The sequence below is a fragment of the Podarcis vaucheri genome (genome assembly GCF_965113315.1).
Source record: "Podarcis vaucheri genome assembly, chromosome: 5".
NCBI lineage: Eukaryota > Metazoa > Chordata > Lepidosauria > Squamata > Lacertidae > Podarcis > Podarcis vaucheri.
The window spans coordinates 88,919,272-88,943,190 of record NC_138763.1 but is presented as its reverse complement, the minus strand read 5'-3'; the positions used below and the strand labels follow the sequence as shown (position 1 = coordinate 88,943,190).

General features: G+C 44.2%; 1 protein-coding gene across 19 annotated transcripts in view; it reads right to left on the bottom strand.

The window, feature by feature from the left end:
• CAMK2G (calcium/calmodulin dependent protein kinase II gamma) overlaps nt 1–23,919 on the bottom strand; it is a 162,892-nt gene that overhangs the window by 136,811 nt on the left and 2,162 nt on the right. For all 19 annotated transcript variants that reach the window (XM_082223598.1, XM_082223587.1, XM_082223601.1 and 16 more), the window contains exon 2: nt 23,652–23,746. In XM_082223598.1, coding sequence (XP_082079724.1) covers nt 23,652–23,746 — 95 coding nt within the window. The remainder of the gene's footprint in view (nt 1–23,651; nt 23,747–23,919) is intronic.

Here is a 23,919-nt window from a genome sequence, read left to right as displayed (position 1 = left end):
TGCCTCTGTATGAACTGTTTACTGCAAATGGGAGCTTCAGGGGCAAATAGCAACCAAGTGGGCGGCAACTTTTATCAGAAAACTGGCACTGCTTATTTCACCAACTAAGCACACTCATGCACATACGTGATGTAGAGCAAACTACAGAATAATGTTAACTTATCCTGTGCAGCACAGAACAAAGTAAGCTTCATGTTCAAATTTCCTAGTACAGTGATACCTCGGGTTACAGATGCTTCAGGTTACAGACACTTCAGGTTACAGACTCTGCTAACCCAGAAATAATACCTCGGGTTAAGAACTTTGCTTCAGGATGAGAACAGAAATTGCGCAGCGGAATAGCGGCAGCAGCAAGAGGCCCCATTAGCTAAAGTGGTGCTTCAGGTTAAGAACAGTTTCAGGTTAAGAACGGACTTCCAGAATGAATCAAGTTCTTAACCCGAGGTACCACTGTAATCCATGTTCCTTGTTAATGTTTGCACCTAATTTCGTATCTCTAGTTGCATGCAAAGGATCTTAACCATTTTGGGTTACAACTTCCAAATGCTGGCAGCACGTTAGCTCTCTCCAGTACTGCCATTGCACACACATATATTTTGGAAGGAAAAGCTACTAGCAAAAGGTTTAGGAGCCCTTTCCTATGCCTCGGTGACATTTTCATCAAGATAGCCGGCTGTGAACAGCATATCCCAGGAAGCAGATCCTAAAAATAGCCTCTTACGGCAAAGTGGGGGGGAGGGGAGGGAGAGAATGGGGCATGTGGCTTATATACAGCCCAGCCCAGTTTACACATAATTCTGTATTGCCAGAACATGGCAGTGGGAATCCCACCAAAGCTTTCCTAATAAGATCATTAATGTAACCAAAACAAATATGGAGGAGCCGTGATGCTGAACGTTCCACTGCAAGGCAGTACCAAGAAGACCCCAAATTTCTGCACTTAAGAGAGCACACAAAACCACGAATACAGCACTGGTTTTACATTTATTCAAGAAATTTAGACTGGTATTGTTGGTAGCATTTATGCCCCACCTTTCCACTGAATGGGGCCCCAGCCATGTTACAATGAAAGAAGGCAGGTAAAAAAACACGTCAATAAAACCAACTCTCAGTTGAATAACATGTCAGCTCACAAGGCGAAAGGCCTGTCTGAAAACATGTTTGCCTGCCCATAAAAGGTCATCAGAGAAGGGGAATGATGGGGCTCTCTTGACAAGGAGTTCCACAGGTAAGCTCATATGGGGGAATACAGCTTTTCTAACCTGGTCCCGAAGCTACAGTCATGAACAGGACTTTGAAGTGTGCACAGGATTTGGTGCATTGGGCCTTGGCTGTGCAAAAGCTCCTGTCAAAACCTGGGCATCCGGGTTGAGGGCTGAATCCAAGACTAAGCCTGAATTTTCATGGGGGAAACCACCCATTCCAAAGCAAGATAGATCCCCTATTCCTTGACCAGTCTTCCTACTGACAAGAAGCATCTCTGCCTTGCCTGGATGAAGCTTCTGTTTGTTCACTCTCATCCAGTCCATTAGCAATGCTAGACACCGACTCAGCACTGCTTCCCCATTTCCATTTTATCTCTACAGATGCATCAAACGTTAGGGTGGATGCTAATCTAAGTGACTTTAACCACCACTTCTCTGATCAGCTTTGGATATTACCTGGCTGCAAGAGGAAGATGGAAGCTTGAAAGAGCTGCACTTCCTGCTACGATAACCCTCAAAAATCAACTCTGAATCGGGGAGGTGTTCACTCTTCACGGGGACACTTTACTTCCAACATCTTCCAAGCAAAAGTTCCTCTTTGAACACTGAACCAGCTGCAGGAAAAAAACAGGAAGTGCAACTCTCTCATGTTTCCTCCTCTCCCCCCCCAAAAAAAAGTTACAGTTATAGCTGATATGTGCAATCACCCCTTGGCATTCCCCACATCACTGGGGCCAAGTGGCGAATGCAACCGCTATGTACAAATGGGAACATACAGCATTTCCAAGGCCCCACAACACTCTTGGCAATTGATGTTCTCTGCTGTTCCTGCCTAAAGCTTCAGAGCTCTCAAAGTTCTTTTGTCAACTGGGGGGGGTGGCTTGGGGGGAGGAGAGGAGGAGAGTGAAAGGAACTCTTGGGTTGCTGCTTGAATTGCTGATGTGGTAGATCGGATATGTAGTCAGTTTCCAAGAAATATGGGCGCCACAGAAATTCGGACGTATCAGCTAAAAAGCAAGATACCAGATTATTAAGAGAGAAGCATTGAGCGCAACAGGATTTTCCAGTTCCACAACTATGGCCCACCAAGCTATTCAAATACCTTTCAGTCTGCTCAGCCAGTGCAGATTACGCACAAGTAGGGGGCTCTGGCTAATGCTCCCCCAGGCCTATGGAAAACTTCTTGTGTGCCAGTCTCTCTCTCTCTCTCTCCCCCTCTGTGTGTGTGCTGTAATAAGGAGTTCGCCACGACTGCAGGCAAACGCAGGGCTCGCTTGTTCCTTCTTGGTTTACAGAACTTCCCAGCTAACAGCTGCATTGCAGATGAACCCTCTTAAAGTGGCCAAACACACTGTTAAGCCAGTCAGCAGGGCACTGTGCTACAGCAAAGCAAGCACACAGCCTTTTTCCCCTGAAATAAGCGTAGTAATCCTGATCTCATCCAAACCACCACGAGTAGACCGTGCACCCATTTGTCATCTCACGCAGAATGCCTTCCAAAAACCAACAGATACAGAGCTCTCTTGCCATCTCTGAGTCTGACTTTTAAACAATGCCTCAAAAGAGCACAATGACTGTGAACAGACACATCCCAAAACAAATACAGAACGCTAAAGAACAGGATACAGTATTAAAGGGTTCATTAACCACAGCACTACAATGGTGATTTATGGGATAACATGCCCATGTGGTCTGGGTCAAACTGTCATTCCATATAGTTTGAAACACAGATTTTGGAACACAGGAATTCTACTACAGCAAGGAATATACCTACTGGGAAACATTTCTGTGGCTTTAAAATTCATATAGAGAAAGATTTTAGGTTTAGGTGCACCAAAATGGACTATATGAATAATGGACAGGTGAACAGCCAGTTGTGTAAGAGAATTATTTCGGCATCTATATATGGAGTTTGGTTAAAAGAGGAAATGGAATGAGTAACTGCAGAAAACTTACAGTTCTTTGCTTGCTACTGATTTTTTTAATGTATTAAGTTTATTAACTACAATGTCCAATTATGGCAGCTATAATTGATAAATTGTGAATGTAGAATTATATGGGATTTTATCACTGGTCACTGGATGGATGCTAGATGTAGCGTCCTTTATTTCCTTTGGTTCAGCTGGAAACCTTTGGGGGAAATCTGTTTTCATGGCCCTCCACTATGTATCTTTAAATTTCACAGCCTAAAACCCTGTGTAAAATGGGGAGGGGGAGAAGGAGAGAGAAGAAAACTTCAGAAAGAAAACTTACGGTATTGCAAGGGTTGGAAACAAAAGATGCCTAATCCTATAGGCAAGGCTGGTCTAGGAGAAGCAGGTGATTCCTCCCCGCCCCCCAACCCTGGGTGTAATTTTCTTGCATGAAGACCCTTCCCTGACAGGCAGGAAGTGGGGCATTCAAAAAATAAAAACTGCCCCACCCTGAAATAATATGGTTATTTCAGAAACCTTCCTTTCACAGCTTTACACAAACCAAGAATGGATGGAAGCCTCTAGAGGTGCAGAAAAATGTAGCTGTTCAGAAGCTTTTAGCACGTTTAAGGGAAAGAGAGAAAGGGCTAATAACCTGAGAAAAGCCACACATATGGGTTGAAGTAATTGATATCTTGCTACTCTTGTGCCCAAGTACCTAGATAAGTTAGTCGAATCAATGGCCTGGATCGCAAATGCTGTTAAGCCAGGTTTTATTAAACCACTGGTTTTGCGGCCATCCAAATCTTCCCAGCAGCTTAACCACAAAGCCAACAAAGCAACATTTGAAACCATGGTTTGCTGTTAGCTTATGGTTTTTTTTAAATGTGGCTTGCCATTATAGGCAAACCCCACATCATGGTTCCTTAACCATAGTTTATTTGGCCACCCCAGATACTCACAAAGCTACAAAGGTACAAGGAAATAGCTGATGGAAAACATATCAAACCATAAAAGAAAAGGCCACGGTTTGTTTGACTATCCATGCAACAGACCATAGTTTAACTCCTGGTTTATTAAACAAGCCACAGCTTAGCATTAATAATTTTTTTCTACTGACTTGATAGAACCTATCCAAATCTGGCTGTTTTAAATGTATTGCTACTGAAGATAGCCAATTAGGCTGAATTGGTTTAGGTTTTTATATTAATCTTTGTAGTGAGCGCACAAATTATCACATCACCACAACTGAAAGCAACGGTTCCTTAGAGAAGTGGGGAGAATTCCCTGTTGCTAGGGAGCTACCTGTCACTTTGATTGTTTAAATAATGCCTTGTGAGAGCATAAGATAAATCAGAAAATGGAATCAGGAACTGTGAATATGCTGGTATGCCCCAAACAAAGGCTGAATTTTGGTGGGCCTTCATAAAGGCAAGGTGAGGAACTTCAGCTCTGGGGGGCAAATGCAATTTTCCTGGCCTCTCTATCTGATCCTTGGGAATCGCCCTGACCACAGCCCTCAGTATTTTTAGGTAGTACTATGTTGGCAGTTTCTACTACATCTCAAGGGGCAGAAGGTCTTGGTCAAGGGTGGGAAACATGATCTGGCCAATGGGCCAAATTCTGAGCTTCCACGGCCACTGACAGGTGAGTGGGAGCCATCGCAATGACATCAGGTGACCAAACTTCAAAGGAAAGTTCCTGATTTGTTCTGAACTGGACTGTCAACTGCGATGCTTGTATAGACAAAAGCTGATCAAATGCTGTCATCTTTCCCCACACCCTTGTACCCACATCAATATATTGCCAGCTCTTAATGAATAGTTGAATGGAAGGTGACGACTTATCCTTCCAGTCTGGCTGACCCTAACGAATGCATGACCCATAGTTCACAGCATACATCCTCATCAGGAAAAACAAAGGGCTGTTAAAAGGTCAGCAATTAAGAACTAGTGCTGCCCTTTAACTGCCCAAAGGTTCATATCCACGAACTGCACACAGAGTCCCTGGGAGCTCCAGGGCAGGAAAAACCTTCCAGAGTACATTAGCAATTAGCTCTAGCCTGAAGGAACAACCCTTCTGGCTAAACTCAGTGTGTCCTAACAGGACAGCAAGGTTGCAATTCCCTAACCTCCACAGGGCCAGAGGAAATGCTACTTCTATTACCCATGAAATGATATTACTTTTTGACATAACTGCACAATATCATAGCAGAGCACAGCTGCACTGAAGCAGAAACACTAAAACATATCCAGCAATCACCGGACACTAAGACTGCAGGGAGGTTTAAGAGGTGCCCATTGCTCTTCTCCATGTGTTCTTTCCCAGTGAACACATGACTGACAGTTCTCCCTCAGGTCACGCTTCACTCATCAGATCAGATGCACAGCATCAAGTCCCAGGCAAGGAGCCAGAAGGTTGAACACACGTCATCTATATATCCATGCCGCAAACTGCAACAGAGAAAAGGAAATCCCTCAGATGTTGTCTCACCTGCCAACTGCAAGCCCGTGTGGAATAAAAGGAGTATTAAAAACAGAAGGACTGTGAAAAATAGACTACAAACCTGAACACACGGGGGAAACGTGTGTATGTGTATATATATGTGTGTGTGTGTGTGTGTATATATATATATATATATATATATATATATATATACACACACACACACCTTACATCCAGCCTGGTGCCCAGGCATTCACTTGGCCACAAGTGGCCAACAAGTCAGATGCACAGATGCAAAATGTGCCTGGCACCTGGATAATTTTGAACACTGGATTAGCTAATTTACACACATACATACACACACACACACACCCCAATTCTGGCACCCATCGTAGTTACTCCAAATCCAAACCGAGCATCATTACTCTTCCAGAGAGATCTAAGAATTGATTAACAGAACTACAGATTCTAACCTAACTTCCCATCCCGCAGGGGACAAACACAACTTTTAAACTATAGCCAAGGATGCTCAATTTCTGAACTTTTACAAGTGATCTGGCATTGGGTACAGAATCAGTCACAGCCCAAGAATTACTTAATAGCTAAGCCTGGAGTCACAGCACAAAATGACTGCATGCACGAACCTTAGGAAAACCTAGGGACCCAGGGCAGCAAACTATATGAAGCACTGGACATTCACCACAGCCTTCCCTTTTAAGTGGCTCAGAGGAACTGGGAATCCTTGAACAAAGTACTGGTGACTAAAGCAGACAGCAAGTAACAGCGGGCTGAACATGTAGAACAGGGGTCAGCAAACTTTTTCAGCAGGGGGCAGGGTCCACTGTCCCTCAGACCTTGGGGGGCAGACTATATTTGGGGGTGTGTGTGAACTGATTCCTATGCCCCACAAATAACCCAGAGATTAATTTTAAATAAAAGGGCACATTCAACTCATGTAAAAACACACTGCTTCCCGGACTGTCCACGGGCCGGATTTAGAAGGCGATTGGGCCAGATCCAGCCCCCGGGCCTTAGTTTGCCTACCCATGATGTAGAATGAGTCAAAAGTTCATTCAGTTCTTTCTTTCTTTCTAGCAAGAAACTTTTGCAGTGGTCCCTCCAACCAATGAAATATTCATGCACAGGCAGCATTTCAATCATATCATTGGGAGGGAATTAAAAAAAAAAAATCTCTGGGGGGTGGGATTACTAAGGGTAGGTCTGAGCTGAAAAAGCCCAACACATCACTTCCTCAAGAACTTGTGTGATAATGACATGCCATTTGGTGGAAGAAGAAAATCACTTCAGGAATGTCATTTATGCATCAGAGGGATAAGCCTCCTCTAGCAGCAACCAGTTAAGCAATGCTGGAGATTAAATACATCCAAGGCAGAACATTTTTCACAATCCCAATCTCCCTCTGCCCTGCCAAAGACCCACGCAGCAACAACAAAAAGGTTAGACATGTCGCTTCATAAAAGATGCAATGGAAGATCAGGAGCTAATGCTCTTATGATCAGATGCACTAAATGGAGACATCATGTTCAGTGGCAGAACACCCATGAATATATTTTTTTATTCCTGTGATTTATAACTAGCCCTTCAATAGGTTTCCCAGGGTGGACGACAGCAAGTTAGAATTACAATAAAACAAATTAAACTCAAAACTATAAGGACATCCCAATATAAGAAGGCAGAATAAAAAGAAGCCAGCAGCATTTAAAAATGAGCACTTAATTAAATATGAAGTTTCTGTGCCTGGAACTAAAGTGACAAAAAGACAGGTGCCAAGCAAGCTTTCAACACATGGGGAGCCACCACCACGTAGACCCTTTCCACCTGTCACATCTCATAGACGTGGGTGGAGGAGGGGGGAAAGAATGGCAGATACTGGGAAGAGCCTTCTGCTTGTAAACACCCACAGGCCATCGCTGGAAATATCTCATTCTCATATATAATGTCAGGAATTACGGTATATGTCTTCAATGGTTATACCAGGAAGTAAACAAAACAAAACAAAATGTTAATGGCTGCAGAATCTCTCTGTTCTCCATATTTGGAAGACGACGCCTTTAGGTAGTAGGAGGGGCAAAGAAAATGTATGGAGGCCTATTTGCAGTTTTAAATTCCAACATAGGTGCTAAAACAGGTTAGGGTCCAGCATCTCCGGAGATGCAAAGCATGGTTGTCTTAAATGTTGCCTACTGTAGGGGTGACTGTCTCTGCTTATGTATTTGTAAATGGAATAAATATGACAAAGACATGCCCCAGTCCTCTCCCATCAGAAAGAAAACAAGATCTTGTGTCATTTCCCTGAAATACCTTGTTACTCAGAAGGAGGGAGAATGAAACGAATTTATTAAAAGATTTGTGTGTGCATGTGTGCGCACATCTGCAAATCCTCACATGTGTGTACAGTGGACACTCGGGTTGTGAATGTGATCCGTGCGGGATGCACGTTCGCAACCCGCGTCTGTGCATGCACGGGTTGCAATTCGGCAATTTAGCGCTTCTGCGCGTGTGCAACAGCCGAAACCCGGAAGTAACCCATTCTGGTACTTTCGGGTTTCGACGGTCCGCAACCTGGAAAAAACCACAACCTGAAGCGTGTGTAACCCAAGGTATGATGTACAGGTATAACATACATATGTACTTACTGGTGCACCTAAACTCTATGCACAATTTTATACAGTGGTACCTTGGGTTACATACGCTTCAGGTTACAGACTCCGCTAACCCAGAAATAGTACCTCAGGTTAAGAACTTTGCTTCAGGATGAGAACAGAAAGCGTGCTCTGGCGGTGTGGCGGCAATGGGAGGCCCCATTAGCTAAAGTGGTTAAGAACAGTTTCAGGTTAAGAACGGACCTCCGGAACGAATTAAGTACTTAACCCGAGGTACCACTGTACTTCTCTAAGTCCCACTCCCTGTTTTCCCCCCCGGTCCTTCTGCACAGTTTATACCAAGAACAAATGTAGCAATATGTAAATAATAGTTATTCCCTGTGCTTTCACATTAACCCAAAATGGTAATTTACAGGCATTTTTTTTATTTGTGCCAAACGTCACCAGTTTCAACATTATACAAAGAAAGGTAAGCTGTAAATCAATAGGTACCAAGCAATTCCTGCTGGAAGACACAAAAACTCCAAAGTAAACTGACATGATTGGAGAAACAGCTTGAGAGTGAACCTGCATACCACAACTGGCTCAGGAGCTGCCTTTTCCAGAGGACAACAACCTCAAGAGAAAAGTCAAATGGGGGGGAAATTATATCTCCTAAGTATAGGATATAATGGGTCAACATCTGGAGTTGCCCAAGAAGGTGTCTCTGCTGCACAGGGTGGACCAGGAATAATATCTTTTTGACATATTAGATACTGAAGACTCCACAGTCTTGACATATATGACAGATGTGCCAGATGTTAACTCTCCATGGCAGATGGCTCTTCCCTGGAGACACTGGAGAACATGAGAAACCCCCGTTCTTCTCCTGAGCTTGACAGAAGGCAGCAGAACATGCCCAATCTTGTGTCATGCTCTGGGGATACTTGACCATTTCAGAACATCAGCAGAGAGTCAGAAAGAAGACTCTTCCCAAAAGAGTGGGAGGGGTAGATAGTCACAGCAACAACAGCTAGTGACCATAATCAACCGAGATGTGTGGGACCTCTACTGAAGGCTTTGGGCAAACTGCACAGATAGAGGCAATAAAGGCAGAAAAGGTCCCAGCCAGTTAAGCAATGCTATCTGTTACAACGCCCACTGTTTTTCAGAGATGAAACTTTTCAGAGTTAACATTATCTCATTAAGAGAACAAAATAATAATAATAATTTAAAGGTGTGCATATGAATCTTTCCAACAAAGGCATCTTGGACTGGTGGTTCCCCATCCTTCTCAGGAAAAGGGACCTTCTTTCCATAAGTATTAAGAAAAGCCCAACAAGTGTGTACCCATTACTTGCATGAGCTACACAGAGCAAAGTTATGATGTCAATCAAGCAGCAACTCTCTGCATAATCAATGTACAGTACATAATAGTCCAGAGCTCCTTTTATTGCATCTCTGTTCACAGGAAAAAAATCACCCTACTAATAAAATACCCAGTTCTTCAAGCTCATAAACCTATTTGTGCACACTCCTTGTCTGCCTTCCTGTATGTGTTTCCATTAAAGTTGAACTGTACAAGACTTGGGCCTACGAACACAACTATACAGATTCAAAAAACTACTTCCTCTTACAACTATCTCCTCTCCCTGGAATACTGCTGAGTTACATTGCTCAACGACATCATTCAGTAACACTACCGTCCAAGTCCATGTGGACAGTTATAATTGACTTACAAGATGGGTGGGAGGGTAAAGCGACAAGCGTGACTTTACTTAAAGCGCCCACAATGTTTACCAGGCAGTGGCTTTTCTTCAGTCAGAGAGTGCCTGCACAATCTTCGGCCAAAAAGCGTGAGGCTTGAGGAGGCCCTACTAGCAATAGTTATGAGGCAGCAGAGTGCTTCTCAAACTGTGGACCACCGCTGGGTCTCAGCAAAGCATCCCCTCGCTTCCCCCCTGGCCTTTTGGTTGGGTCAACACCAGCACCTTCCCAGCTCCCCACATGCACAATCCATAGCTACATGTGGGAGCTGGTTAGAGAGCAGAGTGAGGCAGTAGCACCCTAAGTAGGGGATGAAATGGATGCTAAGCAGAGAGGCAGAGGGGTCCCTTTGAGTGTGAGGGAAGAAAGAGACAGTGTGGGGATGGCTGAGGGCGAGGAAATTGAGAAGGGCCCAGGCAGCGGCTGCTGCACACCCTGCAACCCCATTTTCTCTCCTCCTTCTTCCTGCACAGTCTCCTGTCAAGACAGGAAGCCTCTCCTCCCTCTGAAAGGGCCAGAGAGGACACTGAAGGAAATGGAAAAGAGGAACAAAAAAAGTTACCATTTTAGATAAATTGGTAAAGTTTGGAACAGAAAAGGGTGACGTGAGGGGGAAGACGCTCCAGGGGGAGGAAGTAAATATAAAAAAAAGCCAAGAGATAAAGCCTCCTTTAAAACCCTCTTCACCAGTAAGCTCTGGCCAAGATGAGGAGGGCCCAAAGAGGGATTAGACAGCAGAAAATGATGTAAGTAATTGCTAGCTATTTATGCTGAATTCCACCTCCGTCCACCAATGTTTTGTGACTGGCGGGCCTCAGTAATCTCCAGCCTCTCAAATGGGCCCTGATTAGATAACCCCAGTTTAGGAGTTGAATAGCATTGTCTTCCGTTTCATTTTTGAAGCCAAATTCCAACAAACCAAGACTTACTCATTTTTACCCCAAATTTCAGAAGTAACCCAGATCTGACCCCAAACTGCTGGCAGTTTGGGTCTCGTTCATAATATAGAGCTGGGCCTATTGAAGATCTCTATCCCTTGGCCTGAAGCAACATCACTACTGGTCAGAACGGAAGGGATGGGGTACCTGGGAGTACCTTCCAGACATTGTGGCACTACAACTATAATCATCCCTGGCCACTGGTCAACAACGTCTGGACTGTTTCCTATCCCTGCACCAAGTCCTGTAACTTTACTCATAAATATGACTCAAAGCAATGTAGGAACACTAGAGCAGGCTTCCTCAACCTCAGCCCTCCAGATGTTTTCAGACTACAATTCCCATCATCCCTGACCACTGGTCCTGCTAGCTAGGGATAATGGGAGTTGTAGGCCAAAAACATCTGGGGGGCTGAGGTTGAGGAAGCCTGCACTAGAGAAATACGAAAAACCAATTACCATAAGCACCATCAATAAAGACCATAACAACAAACATATCTATGAAAACAAAACACAAGTCTAGCAAATCATGAGCTCACATGGGGGGGGGGATCTACCCTTCTTGGATGCATTGTATGGGTAAAATGCCACTGCCTCAAACCGGGGCTTTTTACCCAGACCCTGAGTGATCTGTTGATTCTGGATTAGTGCCAGAATGAACAGGAGGGCACCTGTTCAAACCTAATCTAACCAGGAGGAAAAGGTTTGCAATAAGAATCATTTGCCTTCCATCAGACTTAGTAGACTGAATTGGTCAAAAATTTAGAAAATCCGGTGTAAGGGATACTAGTCCCCATCCTTCAGCCCCCCACTTCTGGAGCAGGTAATCCTAGACTCAACACGATCGCAAACAGGACAGACAAACAGCAGACTGAAATCCTGCCTGCTGTAGCACATTTATAAAATATACAGCGTAAACCGAGAGGCAACTTGTAAGCCAGGCTGATCTTGCCCACGCACTTCACTATACAGAGGGAGAGCACCAGTTCCTTGCTGGGAGAGACCACAGCAGGGCAGCTCCCTTGCCCAGACCCCTGGTTCTCTGCAAAAGTCATTCCCAGCACCACAGAGATAGCGTTTCCGTTAAATATGTTCCCGAGCTTTTGGCAAGGTCAGGAGCTCCGTCACGTAAGCTCTTCTATTCCAGTGATCCCTTCTAAGTCAATTTGTTCCAACAATAAATAAAGATTCTATCACTACAGTGTGCATCATATTGCAACGTTGCGTTATAAGCAGGCAATCCCAGAAAGGCGAGGGAGAGAGTCGAGGCAAAAGGCAGCTGGCACAAGGGGAAGGCTGCAGTTTATGACATCAGCTTATTACTACTCCCCCCCCCCCATACATCTATCCCTGGAGCCGGGAAGTGTGTGCAACAAAACACAAAGCACAAGACTTCCAGCATCACGGCGACACAGTGTCCCCATTAAAGAGAAAAAGACTGACCAACAGCACGATCACTGCTTATTGACCTGTATCCATTCCTGCCCTAGCCAACAAGACCCAAGACACATACAAGTCGAGAAAACGCTATTGTGGCCGTTTCTGCTTCCGTCCTCTTGAAACAAACAGGCTGAGCCCAAGGAACTATCCACTCATCTGCCAATGTTGTGGCAGCTTTTACCTGTGCTCCACAAGCTAGGAGGAGGCTGAGCAGCAGGGGGGCATCGCAAACCACACTGACTGCAAGGCAGTTTTGACAAACAAGCCAATATCGCGCTTCATCTTGGAGAGTTAAGACTGCATCTAAGGCACAAGTTTGTAAATTGGTGGACAGGTCTGGTATGTTCTCAGCACCCTGCTTCCCTATATGCAGACCAGCTTGTATTCTTGCACTCTGGACACTAATACTAGAAACTGTGCTTCAGGCTTCTGCAAACTTGTATTGTGGATTCTCTTTTTTCCACGACGGACCTGCCTAACTAACCTGCAGTGCAGCACACTGTTGCCTGCATCCAATTCAGTTGTGTGCGCACTGAGAGAGGGGGAGGGGAACAGGCTGACTTCACTCCAGCCCTGCAAGAGAATTCTCGACAAGGAAGAACAGTGTGCCATCCCTGAAGGGATGGCAAACCGATTCCGCCACCCGCCCACTTCCCAATACTCAGCCCAGATTTCGCTTTAATTCCTACCAGCCATGTCAACAGCTAATCACAACTTCAAAAAAGCCTAAAATAAACTGGTGTTGTATGTGTTTGTTATATTATTAATTAGCGTTATGAAACAATGCAATTTTTTTTAACGTAATGGAACCATTTCCTGGGGGGGGGGTTAGAAATGTATAATTTTCCTCCCCAAAAGTTACCATGCGCTTTGCAGTAAAGCAAAGATGTTTTTTTAAAAAAAATAAAATAAAATGCATGGGCAATAAGGTCTAAGGCATTTCAAGAAAAGCCAAAAAGGTGCAATTTCTCAGGGTGCTCTACACCCTGATTTAGAGAGCACTTTTCTGGACTACAAGCAAATAAAACTTCCTTGAACTGGTTCAGACCACTGGTTCCTCTGGCCAAGCGTTGATCTGGTTGCTTGAGGCTCACTTGAATGGAGGTATTTCCCAGTCCGGCTGTCTGGGGACCCTTTTGGCTAAAGGTGATAGGCTAGGACCTGCTCCACCCCAACCTCAGCCCACTTTCGCATGCTCTCACAGACCCTCAACACACTCCTATAAGGTAAACCATTATCATCACTTCCATTTTGCAGAAGATGGGAGCTGATGCTGAAAGATATTGGCTAGATATTGAAGATAATATGCCCAGACTGTCTTGCCCTGGTGAGCTACCTGGCTGCTGAATTCTGAACCAGATGAGGTTTCTGAACCCTCTTCAGAGGCAGCCCCATGTATAATCTAACCTAGAGGTTACCAGAGCATAGACAAGAGATGTTAGGTTATCGCTGTCCAGATATGGGTGCTGCAAGGTCACCAGCTAAAACTGATGGAAGGTATTCTGAGCCACCGAGGCCACCTGAGCCTCAAGCAACAGCAATGGAGGTCTGGCAATTCGCGCCCTTCACCACCACGCGACAGCCAGCTCTATTGTTCTATGCATTTACCAAACATTGACAGCCACCTTCAAAAAGACGTTGCGTGCAATTCAGCAAGAAGCTTCCCCACAATTTCAGTGCAGGTCATGGACTTTCATTTATACTTCCTAAACTCAAGATGCAGACGTGTTGATTTGCAGATGTTCCCAAGACCAACTTTCAATTTTACTAAGCAAATCTAAGAACTGGCTAAGTGCCAAATATTCTGCAAAGCGGGTCTTTATCCCTTGCATACAAACCTGTATAAAACTATTTCATAAATAAACTTTTTCAGCATCCCTGGCTCAGACATTCTCCAGGTGAAGCTTAGAGTACTCCTGTCCCCCACTAACTTTGAAATTAGGTGGCTGGCCAAAAATTTGTTCCACGCAAACATTTTCTAGTTGCTCAACAGCAGAATCAGGATAGTCGAATATTCCTTCCTACCAAGTTCAATATTTGCTTTATTATTCCACCAAGAGAACAAGTTTGAACAGACTAGCTTCTCAGCACTGTTTTTTTAAAAGACATCAGTACTATATTTGCTGTGAGGGCTTGGGTGAAAGTGCTACAAAAAGAGCGGCAAATTACTGCCGCACAATGACTTCTGATATTTAGCACAACAGTTAACGTGCATAATAAACAAAGCTCATTAAATAAGAAGTCATCTATTAACCGCCCAAGATGGATGCAATTTCCTCTACCCAATATTCCTGAGATTCTGTCACACAGTATACTCCCTTTTACATTCAGATTTTTATTGGCAGCAAACAAAACCCAAGGTAAGTTCACACCTTAAAAAGAGCAGTGAATTCCACATACAAGCACACATACCACCAGGCCTTTGGGTGATTAATTTTGTAGTCCTTTTAAATGTGGGGTTTTTTTGGGGGGGTACTGGTTTGTTTTCGTTTTCCTTGTTTTATCGTGTCTTTTGTGCTTTTGTATTGTATTTTTATGTTGTAAACCACCCTGAGATCTGCGGGTGAAGAACGGTACACAAATTTGATAAATAAATAAAATAAAATGTGAAAAAGCAACATGAAACCCTTGGTTTCACCACAGAGTAATAATGCTACCTTGTGATAGTGTACTGGACAAGGAGTGATTGCTGCCCATGTTGCAAAGTGACCAGTGTTCTTTCGACTGGCCTAGAAGCAAGTCTGGCAACCCATGAAGCAGGGATGGGGAATTCTTGGCCCTCCAGGTGTTGCCTGACTATCATAATCCATGACCAGTGGCCATGCAGACTGGGAATTTTGGGAATTCGAGCCCAACACGTGGAAGGCAATAGGTTCTCCAAACCTTCCTTAAAAGATGAAAAAGGCAGACAAGGCTGAGACACAGGATTCCAGCTGCTGCAAACAACAGGAGGGGAAGAGTGCTCTTGTGCTAGAATCCTGCTTGCTGGTTTCCCATGGGCAGCTGCTCAGCCACTGTGTGAACAGGATGCTAGACTAGATGCGCCATTGGCCTGACCCAGCAGGTTCTTCTCAGGTTCATATGATTCCATGACAGTCTGTATGCCAACCTTAAGCACTAATGGTCTAAGGCACAGCAGTTACACACCCAGGATGGCAGCCTCTCCACTACTGCTTGCCTTGCCACCGCCACCACCCTGGCAGCAGATAAAAGAACCAAGAGAGAAAACCATTTTCTGGCAACAAAAACTTACAACCTTCCCCTCTGCCCCCACAAGGAAGTTCCAAAATGACACTCGCCAAAGCTCAGCAGGGATGGAGCAACAGAGCTGAAGAAGAAGCTAAAGTCACACAAGAGAGCCAGTGTGGTGTAGTGGTTAAGAGCGGTAGTCACGTAATCTGGGAAACCGGGTTCGTGTCTCCGCTCCTCCACATGCAGCTGCTGGGTGACCTTGGGCCAGTCACACTTCTGTGAAGTCTCTCAGCCCCACTCACCTCCCAGAGTGTTTGTTGTGGGGGAGGAAGGGAAAGGAGAATGTTAGCCGCTTTGAGACTCCTGAAGGGGAGTGAAAGGCGGGATATCAAATCCAAACTCTTCTTCTTCTTCTTCTTTGGCACGATGGACCACAAGTCTCTTGTGGGGAAAGAGAGGCATAGCTCTTAGTGGGAAAGGTCCTATATGCTTTACACTGAGAGTAAGTAGCAGGGGGAGGGGGAGCAGCTTCATTTTAGAGTGAAGATGCCAATAAAGACTTGAGTTGGGGTCATTCCCCTTTATCTGAGCAGAAGACCTACTTGGTAAAAAGAATGCTGATAAATATGGCCATTTTTAATTCCACTCAGTTATATCTTGCTTCTGCTGGTATTAAGGAATTTCTAAGAGAGTTGTGGTGTGCTTCTCCCACCCACATTACCAGGGAAGCATCACGAACCGAAAAAGTGTCAACAGTGAGCATACACTTTAACACCTCCCAAAACCTGGTGCCCTCCAAGCATCTTGGGCTGCAATTCCCACCAGCATGGCCAATGGTCAAAGATGACAGGAATTCTACTCCAACATCACCTGCAGGGCACCAGCTTGGAGAAGGCTGCTTTAGATGCTGCTGAAGAACTTGCCCTTCTCTGCCGCAGTGTTGCAGTGTAAACAACAACATTCTGTTAAGCCAAGCAATAGGTTTTGTGCCAAGGTCACTGATGGTTCAAATTCTGGAAGGTGGTACCTCAGGTTAAGAACTTAATTCATTCTGGAGGTCTGTTCTTAACCTGAAACTGTTCTTAACCTGAGGTACCACTTTAGCTAATCGGGCCTCCCGCAATTTCTGTTCTCATCCTGAAGCAAAGTTCTTAGCCTGAGGTACTATTTCTGGGTTAGCGAAGTCTTTGGCCTGAAGCGTCTGTAACCTGAGGTACCACTGTACTCTTTTAAGTTTTGGCAGTGTGAGGTTCTGTGCTGCTATGTTATTAATTACCGTATTTTTCGCTCTATAAGACGCACCAGACCATAAGATGCACCTAGTTTTTGGAAGAAAAAAATAATATTCTGAATCTCAGAAGCCAGAACAGCAAGAGGGATCGCTGCGCAGTGAAAGCAGCCATCCCTCTTGCTGTTCTGGCTTCTGTGATAGCTGCACAGCCTGCATTCACTCCATAAGATGCACACACATTTCCCCTTACTTTTTAGGAGGGAAAAAGTGAGTCTTATAGAGCAAAAAATATGGTATATGTTTCTTTACTACATTCATATCCTGCCTTTCTTCCAAGTGGCTGACAGCTATGTGCATAATTCTCCCGCTGTGCCCTGTGTCTTATCTCCACAACAACCCGTTCGGTTGAGAGTGACTGGACCCAGGGTCACCGGATGAGCTTCATGGTTGAGTACAGATCTGACCCTGGTTCTCCCTGGTCCTAGCTGAGCACTAACTATAGCGGGTAGACAAGACGTAAGGTAGGGGGAAAAAGGCTGCAAGCATGAGTCAAGCAGGGAGCAGGAGCCAGCCCAGCGATCAGGGAGATCCCCGCCTCCACCAACCTCCCCATCTCTTTATCAAGTCACTGGCTGACAGGTCTTCAGCCATGCCTTCTCTAACTTCTAGTCAGTCAGAACTTGGAACAAAGTAAAGATTACAACGGCTGAAGCGAGTGAAGCAAGTTATCATCTCCTTTTTGAGTGTTCCCTGAGAATCTTCACTCAAACATTTGCTGATCCATTCTAAACTGGTTTTATGCAGCTTTACAAGAAAGTCCATAGGTATCCACCACCAAAAAAATAATACAGAGCTAGAATATGATGCAGCAAGCTACAGCAATGGGAAACGGTAGTTATTTAAGGAAGCAGCAGCCATCAAAGTAAATTCATGACCTAGAGACGAAGCCCTGTGCTCCTGTAGTTTTCTTAGAAAGCTGCTTAGAAGCCATTCCAATTCATAGGGACAGTGAATTGGGGCCTCCTTCGCTGCCAGTATGCAGTTTGACCGCATTATCTGGTGTCACTTTTGCTCCAATACCTTCCAAGCCTAATATTTAGTCACCGCCTTGATTCACATGCCTGCCCTGCAGCACCACAGAAACTGAACACCTCTTAAGCCACCGAGAGCTATATCTGATCCTACATACTCTGCCAGATTCCATTCGTTTCCAGCACAGGTTCCTTAGACACAGATTCAAGGAGCCTGCCTCTCTCTCTGCCTCACTCCTCTGCCAGCTTTATACTTCTCCTGTTTTATTCCCTTCCGTTCCAAACGTGGCACCCACAAACCCCACGCCCCATGCAGCTATTCTCAGAAATGTTCAGTTTAATTAACTCACAGTCACCATCACACGGAATTTTCCTATGACATTGAGGCTGTCCCTCAAAGCCATCCTGCCCTGGTTGCTTCCACTGATTTCAAGCTCATTAGTTTGCCCTCTATGTAGTTGGCAAACGCCGACGGGCCGCAGTTTGCTGCAACCCAACAGCTGTCTGGGTACTTAAAATCTTAGGCGAGCACATTATCTGATGGTTTCGGATGCCATGGCAACTGAGTGACAGATATTTGCTTTCCCCAAATCGCCCCAGTTTTTACGCTCCTATCCCAACTTGCACATTCACCCAGGGTAGACCCAGGCAACCTTCCTGAGGTTTACTTTGCAATCAGAGATTCACATGGAACAGTCGCACGGCAAGCTTCTTATACATGATGCTAAATCCAACACGCCATCTATTTGGGGAGAAGGGGGCGAGAAAAGCTGGAATAATATTTTTCAGCAAGGACTGCGCTGCCACCGTCCTCTGATTTTCTATCTATCCCTCCTCCATCCAGGGGCACAGCAGCCAAGTAAGGCCCATGCTTCTTGCTGCCATAGGCAATCTGTAACTTTACCCATACAATGTCTTATTGTATGCACAACAGTTAAATAATAAATAACACATTAAATGTTCAGGAGTTGCTTGGGAGAATATATTCATATTTTCGTTTTTAAATATCTGTCACTTCTTTATTCCCCTCTCCCCTTTACAATGGTCTGAGATGTGGTTCAATAATATTTGGGACAGAGCTAGTTCAGAACTGGGCTTAGAAGAATTGCTAATGGGGTTACAAAGGAAAATGCCTTTGATGAAACCTGGTCTCCCTTCTTTTTATACATAAGGGAAGAAGAAAGGAAAGCTCTCCCATCAGCCTCACAAACCTGTCTGTGGAAAACCTATTATGTACTGCCAATGTTTTAAGGCTGCGTGAAACAATATTTGCCTGGCACCTGCTTCATATAATACAGGTAGGTGGTTTAAAAACTATTTTATTTTCTCAGGTTTGGCTGGCTTTGTGACTGCTTTGTTACAATATGTATTGCTTTGTGCTGTATCGTCTGTTTTATTGAATTTGTATGTAGCCATTTTTAATATATATTTAAAACCAATTGTCTGTTGAAGCTGCTTACTTTGGCAAAAAAGTAGCTTCCCACACCTCATAACATATAAACAAAACACACACCAAGTTACTAAAATCCCTCACCTCCACGACACAGCACCTCTCTTCAACTCCACCACAAAGCCCAGGCAATTGCCTATGCAAGAGGTGACTCAATGTGGAAAGGATGCCCATTACTTCTGCACAGGATCTTCCCCAAACATTCACACACTCTTCCCTTATTCACAGCTCTACTGGTTTCCAGTTTTCCCTTTGCTCAGACTGAATTATAAATTAAATTAAAGGGATCCTTTAAGGCCAACCCTTATTCTTCACTGTTCCCAAGGCTGTACATGGGTTCTACCGACTTCCCTTTGTACCGTTGTCACTGGTGTCCATGAAGACTCCCATTTAATTTTAGACTGTGATACCCTTCAGGTTATCTGTCTTATACCCCTGCTCTGCATTGCTGCAATATGGCTAAGACACCATCCTGTTCTGAAGAATGGTGGCTGAAACCCACCCCACCCCAGTTTAGGTAGCCGAACTGCTCCACACCCCCTCAAGCAATTTTCTTCTCTACCCCCCACCCTAACAAGACCATAGTCATTTTGGTGACAACAGCACCCAAACAAAAGTGGAAGGAGGTTAAAATAAGCACAACACTATACCAGAACCCAGATGGAGATGCAAATCACCACCATCAAATTGATCAGCTGATCAGTGGAAAGGTGGCAATAAGCCCTTTACTTAAGCTAGTGTACGGGGGTGGGGGTGGGGGTTGCCCCAGAGAGCTGGCCAAGGTTGAATGTGTCCCTCAGACCAATGAAGGCCTAGTTTCCCCTGGTTTAGATTCAGTCGCCCAAAGCTACACTTAAACTACCAAGATATTAATGAGAATTACTTGCTCTTTCCACCATCACTCGGCACATCCTGAGCTATTCCCTTTCCCACTCTTACAAATATCTACGTGAGCAAGTTACGTTGGAGAAAGCAGGAAAGGGGTTGCAACACAGCACTACTATCCAGTTGCACACCGATACACTAAGGCTGCAATCCTAACCCTGATTACCTGGGAGGTAAGCCCCATTGAATTCAGTAGTCCTTACTTCGGAGTAGATATGGTTAGGCTTGCCCTGTAAATCATCGTTTCATAGGCATTTCAGAGTACCAGTGGGAGACTTTCAACAATATTCCTGTTTTGCAATAGGAGACCGAGACAGAGAATTTGCCTCAAATCCAGCCCACAGCGGTTCCTCTGCCACAGAGCACCAGATCCACAATTCTGGTCCCCCATCTTCTTCTACCACCTGCACGAATTCATTTCAGTAATAACAATTTAGCATTTATAACAGCACTTTTATTGAGTATTCACAGGGCTTCGCATGCGATCTGTGAGCAATTCTTACAGGAGCCTTGTTAAGTACAGCTTTATTATCCCCACGTTGCTGATGTGAGACTTGAAGCAGGGAGAAGAGCAGTTAGCCTAAGGCCACTAGGTTCACGGTCATGGCAGAAACTGAAATGGGGGCTTCCTGGCTTCGAGCCATTAAGCCAGTTCTTAAGACCAGTGCAGGGGGGAAGAAGCTCAAGTCAGGCAACTTCCATTGCAAAAGGGGCCGAGGCTATAACTGCTGGAGCTGCTTAAAAACCTGGAGAATATCCAAATGCCTAAATGGAAGCAGTGCAGTTGCAGAACACTTGCGGGGCAACTGCAAAGGGAACAGAATAGAAACAGTACATTTTACAAAAGGCAAAGCCTTCTGCGGAAGATGAAGGCCGCTGCATGTCTTTAGTTACATTAAAACCTGAAGTGTGCGCCTGTTTCTCATCCAGAATGTCCTCATCTCTTGAAATTAACTCAGATCAAGGCTGGTAATACGTACTCTGACTTTAACTGAAAACATGCTTGCTACACATAGCTGATTACTAGACAATACAAATAACAGTTTGCCATAAACGACAGTGGAAGAAGGCTGCTGTTTTGCACCATAATTTCTAGCATCTAATTAATATGGTTGCACCAATGTGTCTACCCTATGAGGAACGGGCGGCAGATCCTGGATCGATGGTCAAATGTTACAGAACATTTATGTGCCAGCCATAACCTTCCTCTTCTCCCAGGCCTTTTAAATGGGAGGGGGAAGGTAACTCTTTTGTTTCTTATTATGTTATGTATTTTTGTGTGATCCTCAAATGAAAGGTGGTATAGAAATGCAATAATAATAATAATAATAATAATAATAATAATAATACCATTTATGAAGGCATAATACAAGATCTATTTCACCTGTTATATTTTCCAGGGAGATTTATTGGAATGTTTTAGTGCAAGTCCTTTGCTGTTATGGTCTACGGATAGATACAAGTTTTAAAAATCATTTGGAAGATATAATATGCATGCTTCACGGTGACCCGTTGAGCCCTTCGTGCACAACATGGTACAGACTTCTTGACACAGAAACAAGTCTCCATGCATATATATTTTTTAAAAGATGCACCACAATGTTGAATAGATCCATTAGATCTGGGGAAAACAAAAAGCTCATCACTTTCAACGCCATTAAGATTAGTACTCTTATAAAATCAATATTCCACAAAAGACTATGTATGAACCTAGATTCCTTCAGGGGAACTTCTCTTTTTGCTGCCAACAGTGAGGACTGCTTCAATTATTTGTTTGTTTGTTTGTAAAGTGCACAGGTTTGTTTTACTTCATGCTATCATGACTAGGTGCGGTTCTTGAGAGCGCATGTTGAATCGTATGTGCCAACTCCATAAATACTTTCAACCCATCCTATACATACCTACTCAGAAGTAGGTCCCTCTTTGTTCAGTGGCAATTTGTCGCAAGACAAATGTCTCTATTCCTATGTACTGCAGAATAGCCACAAAAACAGCACTAACTCTTTAACAAGGATGGCTTCCACACGGGTAAGTTGTTTCACTAACCTATTAAGATACATTTGAGAATGCCAACAAGCATATAGAGGTGATCCAGTTGACAGGGTGTACTTGGACTTCCAAAATACGTACAACGAAGTACATCACCAAAGACTCCTTCACCGTCAGAGCATAAGAGGAAATGTCATTTGTGGATCAAGAAGAGGTTAAGCAACAGGAAGCAGAAAGTAGGAATAAATGAACAGTTCTCCCAATTGAGGGATGTAGAAAGTGGAATCCCCCAAGGATCGGTATTAGGCCCCCCTGTTTTTCAATTCGTTTGTAAGTATATCTAAAACTAGGGATGAGCAGTAAAGCTGCCAGGTTTGCGGGTGATACTAAATTGTTCAGGGGGGTTAAAACAAAAAGGGATTACAAGGAGCTCCAAAAGAATATCTCCAAACTGCAAATGCAGTTCAATGCAAAGAGATGCACATCAGGGCAAAAAGTCGCATCTTATACACATATAACGTTCATGGGGTCTGAACTAGCAGTGACTGACCAGGAATGAGAACTTGGGGGTCGCAGTGGACTGCTCAATGACTGTCGAACCAGTGTGTTTGGCAGGTGTGAAAAAGACAAATTCCAAGCTAGGATGTCAGGAAAGAACTGAAAATAAAACTGCCAGTATCACAATGCCATTATACAAATCTATTGGTGCAAATGCACCTGGAATGTGGTGCACAGATCTGGTTGCTTCATCACAGAAAGGGTATCAGAGAGTTGGAAAAGGATCAGAAAATGGCAACTCAAAGGAGGAAAGTTCCCGACGTTTGGGATTTTTTTAGCTTTGAGACGAGGGGACATGATAGAAGTGTATAAACTATTATGCATGGGGCATGGAGAAAATCAGAGCGCAGCGGAAAGCTTTTATCCCCTTCTTGTAACACTAGTATTAAAGGGCATCCAGTTAACATTCTTAACTGGATTCTCTTAACATTCGTTAAGAGAAGGCTCAGGGCAGACAAAATAAAATACTTCTTCAGGTAGTTAAACGATGGAATTCACATTCCACCACCTTGGATGGCTTTAAAAGAGGATTAGACAAATTCATGGGCAATAAGGTTTTCAGTGACTACTATCTCAGACGTCCCTACATCCACCCTAAGAGGAAATATGCTTCTGAATACCAGCTGCCGGAAACCGCTGGAAGAGGGAGTGTTCAGGCTCTGCTTCAGGCAATGAGGATAGCCATTGCAATAACAGGTTGATCAGTGGCCTGATCCAACAGGTTCTTATGATGTTCAACGCGCTATTGGTGCAGTACTAGTGCAATACTATAGGCGCCAATCCCAAGTAAGAGACCTAATTCCAGGAAAAAAATGGGACCGATCTAATCCGCTATCAAATTTGAAGACACACACACACCAAAAAAAAACCTAAATTTGAACAATGACACAAAGAAGAGCCCAAAGCTGGCGCTTTTCACAGGATGCAAATGAAAAGTTTTAATGATCCATTCCATGTCACGGAGCTGCAGGACAACTTGATCAAAAACAGCGTTCATGCACTCACCTCTGGCCGACAGCTTCTTGGTATTGATTATCTTCGCAGCGTACTCCTGGGATGATGTTTTTTTCACACATCTCCGGACCACTGAAAAAGCTCCCCTGGAACAAAAAGGAAAGGCTGAACCTGTGAAACTGGTTTAAACATAAAGCCCGAATCAAGCATTATAAACTGATGGCAAATCAAAACCTCATTATCTACACCAAAGTATTTAGCCAAAGTCCATTCTGAGTGGCTACAAGTATTTTAAAAGAACTGAAAACACAGCACTTCA